This window comes from Apium graveolens, chromosome 11 (assembly GCF_009905375.1).
Source record: "Apium graveolens cultivar Ventura chromosome 11, ASM990537v1, whole genome shotgun sequence".
Classification (NCBI taxonomy): Eukaryota; Viridiplantae; Streptophyta; class Magnoliopsida; order Apiales; family Apiaceae; genus Apium; species Apium graveolens.
Window position 1 is genome coordinate 182,069,982 of NC_133657.1, and position 17,719 is coordinate 182,087,700.

Genomic DNA, 17,719 nt, shown 5'->3' on the forward strand with positions numbered 1-17,719 from the left:
GTTAATGGTTATTATATACATTAAACTGGTCAATTGTTACATTGTATATTAACAAACTTTTCTATTTTATATATTCAAATGATAAAAAATTACACCGTTTATTGTTTATATTATATAGCTGTTAGTTCTAATAATTCCTCAGACATATATAATATAGAAATATAAGCCGAAAACCCTCTAGTTGGCAGTCAATGCTTAATTGGGGTGATTTTTTTGAAAACCAAAAAATTGAAATGTTAATTCTAAAGTCAGATACATGGGAAATGTTGATTTAATTTTAATATTGACTAATTTTTAAAATTCCAGGAATTTGGGTTAATCGGTAAATAGTAATTTGAAGTGCTAAAACGAAAAAATTGTAAAATTATATTGTGCTGTTCATGTTCGTATTTCAGTACAACTTATCACTACAACTTACAACCGTTACGTTATGTCTCACCAAGCAACTACAATAAATTTTTTCGTTAATATAACACTTTTATTATTGACTTTAATATTTTACGGTATTTAACATTTAGACATTGCTTCTATCAATTCCTCAGACATTTATAATATAGAAATATAAGCCGAAAACCATCTAGTTGGCAGTCAATGCTTAATTAGGGTAATTCTGTTGTTAACCACAAAATTGAAATGTTAATTCTAAAGTCAGATACATGGGAAATGTTGATTTAATTTTAATATTGACAATTTTTTAAAAGTCCGGGAATTTGGGTTAACTGGTAAATAGTAATTTGAAGTGCTAATACGAAAAAATTGTAAAATTATATTATGCTGTTCATATTCGTATTTCTGTACAACTGTGCATCACTGCAACTTACAACCGTTATATTATGTCTCACCAAGTAACTCCAATAAAATATTTCATTGATATAACACTTTACTTATTGAATTTAATATTTTACGGTATTTAACATTTTGACGTTGCTTCTATTAATTCCTCAGACATTTATAATATAAAAATATAAGCCGAAAACCATCTAGTTGGCAGTCACTGCTTAATTGGGGTGATTTCGTTGGTAACCACAAAATTGAAATGTTAATTCTAAAGTTAGATACATGGGAAATATTGATTTAATTTTAATATTGACTATTTTATAAAAATCTAGGAATTTGGGTTAACTGGTAGATAGTTATTTGAAGTGCTAATACGAAAAAAAATGTTAAATTATATTGTGCTATTCATGTTCGTATTTCAGTATAACTGTGCATCACTATAACTAACAACCATTACATTATGTCTCACCAAGCAACTCCAATAATTTTTTTTGTTAATATAACACTTTCAATATTTAATTTAATATTTTATAGCATTTAACATTTAGACATTATTTCTAATAATTCCTCAGACATTTATAATATAGAAATATAAGTCGAAAACCCTCTAGTTGGCAGTCACTGCTTAATTGGGGTGATTTTATTGGTAACCACAAAATTGAAATGTTAATTCTAAAGTCAGATATATGGAAAATGTTAATTTAATATTAAAATTAGATACGTCACATTAAAATTCAAATACATTGAAAAGTTTGGATGCAAAATAATAAAATATTATAATATTAACTTTCAAACTACAATTGTCTCACCACAACTTACAACTATTACATCTTAAGTCAGATGCATGGGAAATGTTTATTTAAATTATTTAAGTTGTTCAATTTATTTAATAACTTAAAAATATATAAATCAAATTATAATTCGTACTCGCACTTAAGTTTAATTATTTTTTATCATGGAAAAAGTAAATTAACAAAAAATTAAATAAATCCAGAAACATGTAGGAATACTATGCATAGTAACCTCTTCGTCATCACTTCTCTAAGTGGAACAGTCTGGTCTATGGTACATTTGTATATATGGATCCTTCCATCTAATATCGCTCTATTAAAAAAATATTAATTAACGTTAAGAAATTATGAATTTTAGAATTTTATAAAAACTCTTCTCATTTAGTACCATAAAATGTAAACTTTTAATTTGTACAAATTTTTTTTTTTAGAAAATAATATACTGCTAATGTTAATGTTAGTGGTTAGTATAACATTTTAATTCATCAAATCTTCAATTGTACATGAACAAAGTTTAACGTTATATAGAAATGGGCATTTGGTTTTTGTAAATCATGATACTTTGCAATTAAAAATTAGAGTGGATCATGTAGACATTATCATTGACAAAATTTAAGTTTTCTTTTTAAATGTTAATGTTAATAATATTGATAATTAGGACATTAGTTAATATTAATATAATTTATTTCATTGAAAGTTAGAAACCTACTAAGATTTGAATAAAGATAAATTACAATTCATCAAAAATGTGACCTAGTGGTCAAACTTGATAAGTGCCATTATTTAATTATATTACAACACTCCCATTATCAAATTTATTGATTTACAGTATTTAACATTAATTAGTGGTTTCTACTAATTCCTCAAACATACATAATAGAGAAATATAAACATAGAACCCTGTAGTTCGCCGTAACCGGTGATTTGGGTTGAATTTGTTGGGAAAAACAAATTTGGAACGTTATTTTACAGTTAGATATACGGAAAATATTGATTTAATTTTAATATTGAATATTTAAAAAACATCTTAGAATTTGGATGTAGCGGTAAAGATTTTTTTGAAGTGTTAATTCCGAATACATGTTAAGTTCTATTTTACTATTCATGTTTGTATTTCATAATGATGATCTACCTCGAAAATAAAACATTGCGCAACAGAATATACATAATACTAACGGAGCGCACTTTACTTAATATATAAATGATGTAAATATTAAAATATGTATCAACACTTTTATTACTGGATTTAATAATTTTCGGTATTTCACATTTAACATTTGCTTATATTATTTTTCATACATATATGATATAGAGTTTTAATCAGAAAACCCTCTAGTTAGCAGTAAATGGTGAATTGGGGTAATTTTGTTTGTCACAGAAACTTACAAACGTATGTAAATTTAGACAGCATAATATAACTTTCGAGTAATATTTTTCTTAGATTAATTGTACTGCAAATGTTAGAGAATAACTGTAATACTATAGGAAATTTAGATCAATTGGAAATTTTGTTTTTATATGATCCAACATGCATCAAATCGCAAAGCAGATAATTTGTTAATTTGCTTCTATTATCCTTCATACATATATGATATAGAGTTTTAATCAGAAAACCCTTTAGTTAGCAGTAAATGGTGAATTGGGGTAATTTTGTTTGTCACAGCAACTTACAAACGTATGTAAATCTAGACAGCATAATATAACTTTTGAGTAATATTTTTCTTAGATTAATTGTACTACAAATGTTAGAGAATAACTGTAATACTGTAGGAAATTTAGATCAATCGGAAATTTTGTTTTTATATGTTCCAACGTGCATCAAATTACAAAACAGATAATTTGTTAAAAAATTAATTCCGAGAACTTTTGTGGTTAATATAAATACTCCATTAATTATGATAAGATACTTTCATCCATTACATATAATTATATAATCTTAAAAAGGATTAAGGATTACACGACTTCATATAATAAGATTCATAGAAAGGTATTAAAATTACATAATCTTGGACATTTCTTCACGGATCATTCTACCCTCAATCATTAGCTTCCCGACTTCTTCAAGTAGAAGTTCAACCTGCTTAGTGAAATTAGATGAACTCTCTATCACGACTAAGCTGAAGGATCTGGTCCATCATCAAAGCAGTGTGTACATTAAAATTTGTCATTGACTTTTCAAGATTCTCCCTTGCATCATATTTGTAATCATCTATCTACTGTATGATATCATCATCGGACGGGGTCGAAACTGAGTTACTGTAAAATGACAAACACGTTTAAATCCACAAAATATGGAGAAAATGCAGCAGAAATAGATTTAAAATTCACACATTAAAAATCCTTCAATATATTCGAAGAAAAGTGTAACTACTCACATACTAAAGGTTCAGATTTGTCATACTAACTTTGTTAAACAGAAAAATAGTACGAGATTACTGTATGTGGCATGCAGAGTGGAGGTAGTTTTCATACCTTGGGACGGAAGAAGATGCCATAGTCTTTTTTACCGAAATTTTAAAAATATGTAAACTTCCTTGAACAGAGAGCTGTGAGCCGTAGTTGTCAATTGATACATTTAGGGGTTTATATACATAGAGGCAGTGTGTAGAACAATAACATGCATGTTCTTCTGCCTTTCAATTAATTTTTTTATTTATTAAAGTACATTGCTCCTTTTAAGAAAATATGGTTAGTCTCCATCAATGTACTTTAACTTCTACTGCACAATAGATACAATGTACAAATGCTTGCTTGTAGAATTAGTACTGCAAAAGCCAATTATACTTCTTGAAAGACTATAAAGCTATATACATGAATAAATTTTTAGTGCAGAAAGTAGGTTTTAATACTTTGTAAAGACCTATGAAACAACAAAATGCATAGTACAAACAATATGCGTCCCATCCTCTTTGGCATTAAACAGTCTTAGATTTGTAAGAAACGTACAATATATGTTATTATTTCGCAAATTGTAGAACATGAAAAATTTAATATCGTCTACATTTGTAAGAAAAAATTTGTTTGAACACATGTCTGTAAGACTGACATTTATGCTTAATTTCTTCGAGAGTATAAAGTTGTACTTAAAACAATTAAATAACTACAAATTTTGCATTTATACTTTACAAATATAACAATATTATGTTTTATCATCAAAAGTTTACGTTGTCGAATTTTTCCGAAAAAATTCTTGATAGGTCCTTCTTAAAAAAAATCAAAATTATATGAACAAAATATCAGAAGTTATAGACGCCGGTTTTACCTTAAAACTTGAATCCTACTAACATAACATTGCAATAATATTACACTCTTAATATATGATTATTGAATTAATGATGAAAATGACAAATTTACAATGTTTAAAAATTAGTTGCCGCTTCCAAATATTCCTCATACATTGTAGTACAAACTAAAAGTAGAACACACTATATTTTGCAGTTTTTGACCGTTTCTTCGGGTCAATTATTTCTTACGACAAATTACATCCGTCACACTAAATTTCAAATACATTGGAAAGTTTGGACATTTATGCTTAATTTCTTCGACAGTATAAAGTTGTACTTAAAACAATTAAATAACTACAAATTTTGCATTTATACTTTTACAAATATAACAATATTATATTTTGTCATCAAAAGTTTACGTTGTAAAATTTTTTCGAAGAAATTGTTGATAGGTCCTTCGTCGAAAAAACATCAAATTTATATGAACAAAATATCAGAAGTTATAGACGCCGGTTTTACCTTAAAACTTTAACCCTACTAACATAACATTGCAATAATATTACACTCTTAATATATGAATATAAATCTGACACTTTGAACGTATATCCGTTAGAACTAATTATTCCTATTGAGAATATAAAGATGTACATGGATAAACGTAATTGGCATTTATAAAGATGTAATTATTATACAAGATATATACTACGTATCCATTTTAGAATTTGTCTAATTAGTTGACAATCGTTGATAGCTAAATTTCCTTCATATTTTTTTCTTCGAAAATGAATAACAAATATAGATGTATGACGTATTAGAAGTTATACATACATAATGAAAGTGGTGGAAAAATAAAAGATTGAATCCTTAACTAAAGTAATACTCCATGAAAATAATCTGACATACTTCAAATCAAAATAACATTGTACTACATCCCCTTGAATTTGAAAAATAAAATCAACCGTCAGCGTAAAATTTTTCATCTTCAAGTAACTCCATCATCTCCACGTATCTGCATTCAAAAAAAGAAATTAAATAAATGAAAAAAATGGGAGCAGTTCGTCCTGATTGACAACCTGTTTCGAAGTTCAGAGACCTTAGGAAGGTTAAGATTAATAAACACTTTAGTTGACGGTGAATCAGAAAGTGTACTGATCCAACACCATCTTACAGCTATAAATAATAACTACTGCGGGTTGGAAACCATGAAAAGCGGCATCATTCAGAGCAACATTGGTGGAAATAGCAATTTCATCCCAAAGGGGAACATTAATGTCATAGATGAAATTATAACAAAACAATGATTTTGAATATAAGTTCTGTGAAGAGGCAAATATTGACAAATATTAAAAATTAGAGTAAAATACTTACACACAGTTAGTAATCACAAGGTCAAGAAGAGTATGGTATTCATTGTTACGATCCGTGAGTGATTTAATATTGTTCCTGCGCTTAACTACACCAAGGACAACTAAGATACCATTACAAAATTAATTAGTTTAAAATTCAAAGGTATCAAACATTTTAACAACAACATTATTACATAGGCAGATACAGTTAATATTACCAATGCAATGGCTCTTCTGAAAGTGATGTTCTTTAATAAAGTCAAGGTAAGTGAAACATAACATTTCTTCGGTTATGACCATCTCGGAAATGGGTGGTAAAACTGCTTTAACAAATATTTCATCTATGAAGTACAAATGATTTACACTCTTAAAATATTTATAGTTGGAGGTGTATGGAGTGACCATAAAATTCATAAATTCATAGATTTGGCCCTCCATTATGTTCGTAGCAAAGCGAGAGGCCAAGGATGGTGGAATCCAAACATGCATTCGGTTGTGCTAAAGTTAATATAAAACAAAATAGGTTATAAATGAACTTTTAATTTATTTGTCATTACAACACAATAATTGAAATTTTTTGAATATGAATACAAATTAGTAAAAATTTACTTACATTTCCGTCAATGACAATAAGATTCAAGGTTGTACCAGTTTGGTTGCTGGTAACATAGTCTACCCATTTCTTCCAGATCTGTACTTTGATCTTACAATCAGGTCTCGTAACTGCATTCAGGTCTTTCAGAGAATTCATGGTAACTACAGCCATGAAGGATACAATGATTGAAGAGGAGAGAATCAACCTGAGCTAGAAAACTTTACTATAAGTTTAGTATAGAGTCCCTTTTATGTCTAACCAGTAATAACGGTACTAACATATGGTGACTTATTCTTTTGTTAAACAATATTCACTTCTGTTACATATGTTAAAAACATAAATATATTCAACTAACCAATAATTTCAATATTCTAAATTATAAAGGGCCGAAAAAGTCTTTTCGACAGAATTTTCAGTTTCTTAATTGCATGGAATTAGTAGTACAGTACATGGAAAATTAGTTCAACTAATTAAATGAAGGATCAAAAATTAAAAAAAAGGAATAACTCATTTTCCAAACATCATGTTGGTTTTACTAACACAGATTCAATGAGATGGCCTATCTACTGTACATGAAGGTTATAGAATATTTCCTTATACACAACATTCCAGATGACGTTGGTAGACTCGCCTAACTTATTATCAATGAAAACTATTAGACCGTAAGGGAGGTCACACGACTAATAGCTGCATAAAATTGACCGTGAGTAAAAACAGGATTTGGTAAATATAAACCGACACGGTCGAGAGATTGGCCTTGGGATTTATTGATGGTCATTGAATAACAAATTTGTAGCGGCATTTATTTTCTAATAAGCTTGAAAGGGATCTTGGTGTCTATTGGATAAAGCTCCATCCTTGGAATAAAATGCTTTGTTCCCACAAAGGCACCGCATATTACCTCACACTCAACGCATTATGTCAAACACCGAGTTACCATCAACCAGGTACCATTGAACAACCCAAGTGTCTGATTTAAGTTACGCATCAGCATTACTGTTACTCCTTCCTTCAACTTAAGTTCATGTGGTGGAAGTCCTGGAATGTTGATAGAATTGAGATACTCGGGAGGAAATGCAAAACTCAATTCAAATAGAGTTCCACCAAAATCCTAAGCCCTATCAACACTGTAGTAAGTAAAATCATTGCCAGGAATAATATCCACAATAAGAGAATTGAGGTGACCAACTACTTGATTTATTGGAGTTAGGATTGCTCTCTCACTTAATTACTTGGGAAGCTTGTAATTGGAAAGACAATCTGGATATGTCCAATCAATCATATTTTTAACGGAGTTTTGGATTTTAGGATCACAAAAATGTGCTGAAAGGATAATGTCATCTTCTTCATAAACATTTCCATCCCCCTTCAGAAATTTTATGTGACCATTACCAATATTCAGTATCCATTCCGCAAAAACGTTTAACATTTTCACCTCGGTTTCATTTTGTGCTTGGTTCAGCCTCATGTTACGATATAGTAACATAATCTTCGCTTGCACCCAAAGACGTGATCTTGTTATATATGCAGAAACTATATCTCCCCGTGTTGAAATGGGAATGATAGGAAGTATTTTCCGGAATTCACTGCCAAGAACAACTGTTATACCTCCGAATGGCATACTGTATCTTGTAGGATCCACGGCTTTCATAATATCCTTATGAGATCGATCCAAGCTATCAAACGCATACCTATGCTGCATCGGGGCTTCATCCCATATTAATAAACTCGTGTGCTTTATGAACTCAGTAATATCAGATTCATGACTGATGGCACAAGAAGAACAGTCATATATAATAATAGGAATTCTGAATCTGGAATGGGCTGCTATGCCACCAGGCATCAGTGTCACAACAATTCCGGAAGATGCAACTGGTAAAGCAATTAGGCCAATAGACCTTAGCTTATAAATTATTGTTTTTCAAACAAATGTTTTCCCGCATCCTCCACTCCCATAAACAAAGTACAAACCACCTATTTTATTCTGGACAGATTGGAAAACTTCATTGAAAATTGCTACCTGTTCAGGATTACATTATGCAATATGGTTTTTAAATAGTTCATCCATGTCATGTAGGTTGTAACTTGTTTCGTCGACAAACAAGTTATTTAAACCACTACGTAGATATATTGGTGGAAGTTGAGGCAGATGGTTGAACTGCTTCAAAGATTTACCAATTGTCTTCAACAGCTTATCAATTTCTGAAATGTATGAAAAAAATCATTTGAAAAGGTAGACTCTAATTCTTATTTACAAAACATCCAGTTAAAGACTATGAAAAATACTGTATTGTTAAGGGAATACCTGCTAGAGCAAAATACTGAAGTTGAATGTCGGAATACACAGTGTCTTGATCTGTGTTTGAAGTACCCCTTATATGTTAGAGGTCCTCATACATGAATTTCCAATGTTGCTGCCACAAAATCTTTAAATCAAATACTTCACAGTTGATAATTATGTGTAAAAAAAGTTGTCGTATCTGTTCCAGAAAACCACCTACTGAACATTCTTTTAGTAACGAATGCCATTCATTATCATCGCCTAGCAGTCCTAAAGACTTGCACGCGTCTTTAAATGTAGTATAACGCACACCGTTAACAGTCTTCAGCGAATCAAAAGAAGTAGCGCCACATGCATTTGAAAGCAGCAGACGGAGATACCAGATCTCACCGTCACTATGATGTGTATACAACATACGACCAATTTGTTTGCCTCTCTTCCGCATGGTCCAAATTTTATCTGTATCATTCCACACATAATGCTCAGGAATCTCATCAAAGGTGTATTTACGTGCACTGGGATCTTTTTGGTTAAGAAAGAAAAAGGCCTCCAGCTGACTGTGTTTATTTTTTCACAACGAACAACTCTTTCTAGCAACTCATTCTCAATAAAGGTTCAACTTTTCTCCCCAGGCAGATGAAAAGATAAACGAAGCACTAAAATAGACCGGGAATGTATAGGAAAACCAAATATACGATAGGCAGCTTCAGAGGCGTAAATGTATCTACCATCAAAATATGCATTAATCTCATCAATCGGGGCTTGTTTATCAACTGCAGTCGATTTACTCTAACTGGTTATTTCTACAGTACAACGATCATGACCTTTGAGGTAGTATTTGAAAAGATACTTTAAACTACGCACATGACAACAAATCTCTACATTTATGTGACATTGATATTTGACCAATAAATCTCTTTTATAAGGAACCACCCACTGATTGTCATGAACAATTTTTCCCTTACTTACAGTGATGCCGGTATTATAACGACGATATATTAGGAATCCAGACTGATCAAAATAAGTTTCCCGACAATACCTGGAATTGATGATAAAAATATTAAAAAACAGGAAGCGACAACACTGATCATGTTAAAATCCAAAAAAAAACTTACTTTTTAGGAAAATGCTTGGTACACCGACAATTGTTCATGCATGGAGATTTGGTGTTTTGGAGTCCACAAGGCCCATGAATCATCAAAGATTTAACAGCTTCATAACTAACAGGATCAGTGATAGGATCGGGAATATCAACACTTACAAAAGTATCGACATTAGAAGACAACTTCTTTTTTGATTCGAAATCAAGCCAAATCAACATATGGACGTGAGGGAATCCGTGCTTCTGAAATTCTACAACATACATTATTGCATGAAAAAATTAACAAACTTTTTTAGTATTTAATATTCTAGTTTGGGCCACGTCAGTTATATTAATCAAAGAAAAATTCTAAAAAATTACTGACCACCAATGCAAGTGCCAAAATACTTCTTCTTCCTTATGTCATATAATAATTACTCTAGTTTGAGATGAAACACACGTGCAATTATACCAGGAGAGTCTCGAGCTGAACATCCAGGCATGATTTTCATCATTTGAAAGATTTCATCCCATAAAGGGTTAGTGGTCATGGTTAGAAAAATGTCAGGGTGACCTACTGCACAACAAATAGCAAGGGCATCTTGAAAATTTTGTTGCATGTATCGTCTAGAACCAAGAAAGTTCGCTGGAAATACATATCCTTTTCCAACATTGGAGGCATCAGTGGTTCCACTAACTACCTTCTTTGCAATAGATTTATAAAGATCACTTCTAAGATTAGTTTGGTGAGTTCTCAATCACACCACAATCTCGCTTGCTCAATGCATAAAAAAGCATCTACAACATACTGCTGGTAGAGACGACCTGCTAAGCGAACATGAAGACCTAAACAATTGAATGGTATTCATTCATTAGCAAACAGATGAATGAGGACTACAAAATCGTAAATAAATCTATACCTTTCAAGATTTAGCAAAATTACCTTCATTTATTATTTTATTACTTGATAGAACTACAAGGGTCTGATTTTTCTGAATAAGATGATATGTAGGTAGTTCGTCTGCCTTTTTCCGCTCAAGAATGGCTTTTCTGCGATCAGGCTCTTTTTCGTAATAGACGTCTTCAGCCGGTCCAGCAGCTCTCCCTCATTTGCGGTACATTTTTGGAGCAGAGACTTATTAAGATGCACCGCCCGTCACACCCTGGGAATTGGTTTCTCCCCAGTGAAGGCTCACGAAGTAGACATCAAGTAGCAAGCAACAGCTTCTCAGCCCCCTAACCTTTCTATTAGTCAAGCGTTCCGATATTGTAGTCGATATGCGTAATATTCTGTCATGGTTTTTCTCTTTTTTTTTTTAGTTTGTGTTTCAGAATCTACATACGGAATTTCATTATGGTAACCATCTTCCCCAAGAGGAAAGAGTAGAGGATACTGTAGAGCCATCAGTGATGGGTGAATGCTTGAAATACGTTCAAGCGGTTTGCCACACTTCTGCATTATAATATATTTCAAATTATCATTTATCTTCTTCTCAACAATAAGATCTTTATCATCTACTGTGGTATCAATATCACCAACCATTACGCAAGCAACTTCGTCCGACGGACCTATGAGATTCTCACGACCATTCTGAGCACGACATATTTTCAATTTTATTTTAAAATCTCTAACAGGCTGCTCCTTGAACCTATCCCGGGCGTAACAAAATATCTTAACCAACTGATTGCTTTCATCTAACATCTGTACCAACCCTTCTACATTAATTTCAGTGTCAATAGGTTCACCATCATCAACTTTGACCCATTTCATCCGGTTATCAACCTCATGCTTCGTATCATAAATATAGAGTTGACAGAATTTAGGATCATCACCTTCGTCTGGTATAAGTGAGCCAAAAACATGGTGGTTCTGGCCATTGAGCCGATAAACATATGCAGCTCTGCCATAATTTACAGAGTGATCCACCTTACCACCCATTGACGTGAATGTAAAAATGGCATTATATAAACGAATATTTCTTTTAAAATTAATGTTCTTTCGAGGGTGACTATACAAATGATTTAAGTATGTAGGAGTTGCTGGGATGGGTGGAAGTTTAATCTGACCTTGACTACAACACAAGCTAAACTTGAGAGTACCTTTAGTCACATCCTTATTTGATCTTTCCTCTTTCCACATAACAACATTACATTTGCAACACGTTTCGGTTGGAGGACCCAAAGTTGAATAACATTTTGGAACTGCACCAAAATAGTATTTAGTAATGGACTTTTGTACAAAATGAGCAATGTGACAAATGATTGCTTTATCTATAAAGATACCTGGTTGATCAAGTTTCTCAGAGTTATCCAAACTTTTATCCAAAATTATTTCATCTACTTCATCATCATGACAGTCTGAAATAAATGAATAGACGATGTAATTAAAGAAAATATTTATCCATTTTATAAAAGAAAATTTGTATAGACAAGTACCATCATACCAGTACAATTCCCCCTCTTCCGCTTGAAAATCAGCAATTGTGAAATTCTCTACAAATCATTTTTTGAGGTAAGTACAAATTTTTTTCAATGAATATTAAATTAATGTTTCCCAATACCTGCAGAATCAAAGTCAGTTCCATCATCCATGCCTTTAAACAACCGCAATGACATAGAAGACTTAACCGTAGACTCAAATCTTTTACTGTGATTCACGATAATTTCTTGATTGACAGTGGTGCAACCACTAACAGTACGGGGATCTTTTTTCCCAGGATTTTTTGAATCTTACAAACAAACATTAAAAAACATTATTAAAAAAGGCAACCTATTGAATTATTCTTTTTAAAGCTACAACATCCTACTAATATGAATATGAATGAGATTTTTCAGATCTCTACCTTGGATGAATTTGTTAGAAATATCACTTAGAGGTGCCCTGTAATTAGTTGAAGTAGCGGTTTCCTTAATCGACATTCTATTGCCTGAAAGATTAGTACCTCGGAAAACACCTGCAATGTAACCAATTGCTAAGTTAATTACTATGATTCTACTCCTAACAGTATACACTCATTGCTTGCCAGGATTATTTACCTCGAACTAACAAAACAATAATACAATTTATTAAATTATTTATTCGAAAGCTATAAAGAAAAGCTATTAAATTTTCATTCTTTAGATAAAACATCCTACTAATATGAATTTAATTAGAGTTTTAAGATAAATTACAGTTCTCAAATTTGTACCGTGGTTGGATTTGTTTGTTATATCACCGAGAGGCGCCCTGTAATTAGTTGCAATTATGGGTGACCCAGAAGGAATGGATCCTTCATTATTGCTTGGCGGCGTAGGCATGACATCCTTCACTGATATTCTATTTCCTGAAAGCGGAGTACTTCGGAACACACCTGCAATGTAAGCAATTGCTGACTTTAAAGTGAGAAGTCTAACAAATTAAAAACACTTCAAACATGATACAAAATTAATTACCACTGAGCTTATGATTACTAAAATGTGAAACAGGCGAGGGACCAAAATCTGTAGTTAATAAAGAAGATTTTTAGGTTTATCAAGAAATGATAACTTTAAAGTAAAGTATCAACATAATATATAAGCAATAGATAATTAACGGGTTTCAGTTTGTCTGGCATCTCAACTTTCCTAAACTTTCTTGGGGGAAGCTAAATTACGACGAATAAAATAAATGATTGCATTATGACAAACACAAAAAATTAGAAATACTCATTTACTTTGTGACTCTATTACTTAATTAACAGAGTTTTATTACCAAAATCTGAACGAAATAATGTGAAGTTGTCGAGCTTCAAATGCGAGTAGCTTCCCTACAAAAGATGAGGAAGTAGATGATAAAATACAATTAGCAAGTATAACAATCTACAAAATAGGATATAAGATGTTGAGACTAAAAAAAACACCTCCTTCATCCTTCTGCTTCAAAACATGAAATTGATATAAAAAACAGAAAGAACAGATGAAAACCTTTGATTTGAGTACTCGAACTGCTTGATTTGGTATAGAAATCAGATCAAAATCACTAGTTTAATTCTCGACCCGACCCTGTTCTTCTCGACCCGATTTGCAGAGAATTTTAATTATTTTCTGATTTTTAATGATTAATTATAATTAATTAAATAAAAATTAGGTTATTTATAGTAGTAAAATTAATACTCCTAATTAAAATTAAGGCCCTAATTCTACATTTTTTAAAATTAATAGGCCCCTAATTTTATATTTTTTTAGTATTAAAATTTAATTTATAAATATTTTATATATACAATATATATGCCAAAATTTTCCAAAAATTGTGAATAATGCAAAAATACAAAGAAATGATATAAATGAAAGTCCTATAATTTTATAAAAATAAAAATGTGATTTTTGTGGGGTTTTTAACACACAATGGGGCCCTGAAAAGTCATTTTTCGTAAAACGAGAAAATTTATAAAATACCTAGATGTTCAGAATATTGCGATAGTAAAAGCCGTTTGATCAAAAATAAGGTCCATTAATTTATTTGAAATACCTGCTTTAAAATCATGATTCGTGTCGTAAAACTTTTGAAATGAAAGCTATAAAAGAAAAAAATACAATATCTGAAATATATCTTAAAAATACATGGACGACACAGAATGCACGTAACACAGAGCGACTAGGGTTTGACAGTTAATTCCACATAAATGACACATTAACACACATAATTTATTACTCGCTCTGTCCCAACCATTTCTTTAGACTTTCCCTTTTGGGATGTCCCATTCAATTCTTTATATTTCAAAACTTACCACAAATAGTCAATGGGTCCCACCACTTTCCCACTTTTCCTTTCTTTTCACACTACTTTTACTCCACTATCTCCCTTTTATACATTAAAAATCAATGGGTCCCTCCTCTTCACCAAATTTTCTTTCTCCTTTTCACTACTTTATACATATTTCTTGACCTCCGTGCCCAAACCAAACGTAAAGAATTGGTTGGGATGGAGGGAGTATAAATATGATAAAATACAGACGTAATTTTCCCAGACGTTACACCCCCCTCTCTAATTCTTGTTGTATTGTTAGAGAATAACAATCTTCATGTATTTAGATGTAATTGATTTATTTTGAGAACTCATACTGATCATCTAGCAAAGCTTAAATTAAAAGATGATGAAGGAATCTTTATTGGATACTCACCATCAAGAGCATACAGAGTTTTCAATCTGAGAATAAATAATATAGTTGTCTCCATAAATATATCTTTTGATGATAAGAAGATTCTTGGTTTTGAAGAAGAAACTCATGAAAGTCTAATCTTTACAAATGAAAATGTATTATTGAATTTGGATCAAACTCTAATGAACTGTAAAACCCTGATGATCCAAATCCTGATACTCCTTCAGATTCTGAAGATAATTAGTGTACGAATAAACCTGCACATGTTGAAGGGGGGTACATCAAGGTTCAGCTGATGGTACCAGCACTGAAGAATCCACTCAAGGCTCTTCTCAATCTGATCATTAAGAATTAAATGCTAATTTAACATCAGATGGACATTAATCAAGTTCCAATACTCCATCAGAAGATAACACAATAGATTCGGGGGGAGCCTCAAATGCATTTGATGAGGCATACAATTCAGGGGGAGCATCTAGCTCCAGAAGGACACTTCCCTTTGCCAGAAAATGGACTAAAGATCATACTCCGGATGATGGTGTAAAGAAAAGGAGTGCAACTCAGAATGAATGTTTATATCACAGTCTACTTTCAAAAGAAGAGCCAAAGAAAGTAGAAGATGCACTCAAGGATGCAGATTAGGTCATGGCTATGCAAGAAGAGTTGAATGAGTTCGAAAGAAATGAAGTATAGAAGCTGGTGTCTAGACCAAAGAACAGGTCAATTGTAGGCACAAAGTAGGTCTTCGGAAATAAGACTGATTGTGATGGAACAATCATCAGAAACAAGGCAAGATTGGTAGCTAAAGGATATTCCCAACAGGAAGGTATTGACTATGATGAAATATTTGCTCCTGTTGCTAGGCCAGAAGCAATCAGAATCTTCACGGCATATGCTGCTCACAAGAAATTTAAAGTCTTCCAGATGGATGTCAAGAGTGCATTTCTCAATGGAGAACTTGAAGAGGAAGTCTATGTTGAACAGCCACCTGGTTTTGTGGATCCTAAATATCCTGATCATGTTTATAGACTTGAAAAAGCACTCTATGGACTAAATCAAGCACCTGGGGCATGGTATGAGACTCTTGCTGTAATATCCGGGATATATCGTGTAATTATTTTTGCTAATAAATAATTATTATGTATGTTCGGTATTTATTCTGTGAATTATTTGTTAAGTGTTAAATGTGTTTGGATGTTGAAAATAATATTAATTGAGTATTCTAATTTTCATATGTCCAAAATAAAATATAGATAATTGTCATATCTTCCTATTTATTTTTATGTTGATTTATGATTTTATAGAAAATATATGGATTTTATAAAATCTTTTTCCGAGTATTTAAAAAACTATTTTCTACAATCGGGAACCAACTGACGTCATCCGTTTTTACGTTTTTATAACCCGAAACTCTTCCGAGAACTCCTTCCTAACCAAATTGTAATATTCCGAGCATTTTCCATGTTTCGACTTTTTCGATCCGGTGTACGGTTTGTCCTGCGCGGATCCCGTCGCAACATTTTCGATACATTATTATTTTCGGTAAATCAATAAAACTCGTATTTTCGATAAACAAGATCATTTTATTAAACTATCACAATTATCACCTCGTAATACGTGTAACCAGGCGCTGAGACCAAGACCGCAGTACAAATTGTACTGGTTTGGATAATTATCCTGAAAACTGATATTGTTTGGATCAGTTTTTATAAATAAAAGTACCATTTTATATCCGGAATGATCCAACGGGATACTAATTTTCCGTAATTATAAATAGCCTTTACCGTATTTTATTTCGTACCGAAAATCTTTTGCAGACAGTAATTATATAAATTTCCAGAGAAAATCTATATATTCATATAATCTTTCAGGGAATCAAACTAACAAATCAAGGTGTTAGTGATTTCTGTTTGGAAAGCTCGAGTAACCAAATCGAAGGTCTCAGAGTGTTTTATCAGTTTCTTCAAGTTTCAGAACTGTAGAAATCAAGGTTTATTTTCTATATTTTTATTTATTTTCGGATTAATTTGATAAAAAATATGAATTTTTGTTCGGATGATTGTTTGAATGATTTGATGATTGCATGTTGTAGAGCTTGTTTCCCTGATAATTTTGATATATTATATGATTGATTTGGAGTTCAATAACATGTTCAAAATTGAGTTTGATTTTCGAATTTTGAAATTAGGGTTTATAACCCGTATGAATGTTCTTAATTGAAATTTAGGGCTTTTTGATCTAGGGGTTATTAGTTGTTGTATTATAGTGGGTTGTGTTCCTTATAAAATTTGCAATCGATTGGTATATAGCTCGTTAACAGAGGATGTCTGAATCGAAGGGAGTTGTGTTTTGAAGTTTACGTCAAGTTCGCCGGTCTCGGCCAAATTTCGGCCAACTCAGGGATGGGTTGAGTGATTTGATGGCATGGTTGTGTTCCTGGTATTGTGTAGATGTGATCTAGAGGTAGTGGTGGCCTGAGCATCCCTGGATCGATTTCTCCGGCGAAA

The 17,719-nt window shown here is 31.8% G+C and overlaps 2 protein-coding genes across 3 annotated transcripts; both read right to left on the bottom strand.

Annotated features, from left to right (window-relative positions):
• Window positions 1–7,297: 7,297 nt before the first annotated feature.
• On the bottom strand, window positions 7,298–14,055 carry LOC141698675 (uncharacterized). 2 transcript variants are annotated; one of them, XM_074503449.1, is made up of 12 exons: window positions 13,974–13,997; window positions 13,826–13,880; window positions 13,528–13,575; window positions 13,284–13,445; window positions 12,939–13,049; window positions 12,657–12,824; window positions 12,540–12,588; window positions 12,379–12,453; window positions 11,039–12,297; window positions 10,130–10,941; window positions 9,039–10,053; window positions 7,298–8,935 (listed from the first exon to the last, which is right to left on the bottom strand). In XM_074503449.1, coding segments are annotated over exons 1-8 (603 nt in total). In that variant the 5' UTR covers window positions 13,983–13,997; the 3' UTR covers window positions 7,298–8,935; window positions 9,039–10,053; window positions 10,130–10,941; window positions 11,039–12,297; window positions 12,379–12,452. The 2 variants fall into 2 exon arrangements, with proteins under 2 accessions (XP_074359550.1, XP_074359551.1); XM_074503450.1 differs by lacking the exon at window positions 13,528–13,575 and having other exon boundaries at window positions 13,974–14,055.
• On the bottom strand, window positions 7,962–12,034 carry LOC141696230 (uncharacterized). Its single transcript, XM_074500400.1, has 8 exons — window positions 11,439–12,034; window positions 10,905–10,941; window positions 10,568–10,796; window positions 10,130–10,367; window positions 9,908–10,053; window positions 9,682–9,787; window positions 9,131–9,571; window positions 7,962–8,499 (listed from the first exon to the last, which is right to left on the bottom strand). Exons 1-8 carry the CDS (start codon window positions 12,032–12,034, stop codon window positions 7,962–7,964), a joined length of 2,331 nt encoding a protein of 776 aa, XP_074356501.1.
• Window positions 14,056–17,719: the final 3,664 nt, after the last annotated feature.

What these genes read in the sequence shown, in the direction of transcription:
- LOC141698675 (XM_074503449.1), bottom strand. An exon ending in ATTATTTCGTTCAGATTTTG is followed by an intron (nt 13,576 to 13,825) that starts GTAATAAAACTC and finishes TATTAACTACAG; the next exon opens with ATTTTGGTCCCTCGCCTGTT. An exon ending in TAGTAATCATAAGCTCAGTG is followed by an intron (nt 13,446 to 13,527) that starts GTAATTAATTTT and finishes CTTACATTGCAG; the next exon opens with GTGTGTTCCGAAGTACTCCG.
- LOC141696230 (XM_074500400.1), bottom strand. Translation starts at nt 12,034, where the DNA reads ATGGGTGGTAAGGTGGATCACTCTGTAAATTATGGCAGAGCTGCATAT. An exon ending in TTTATTGGTCAAATATCAAT is followed by an intron (nt 9,788 to 9,907) that starts GTCACATAAATG and finishes AATCGACTGCAG; the next exon opens with TTGATAAACAAGCCCCGATT. An exon ending in CAGCAACATTGGAAATTCAT is followed by an intron (nt 8,500 to 9,130) that starts GTATGAGGACCT and finishes TTGTGCCATCAG; the next exon opens with TCATGAATCTGATATTACTG.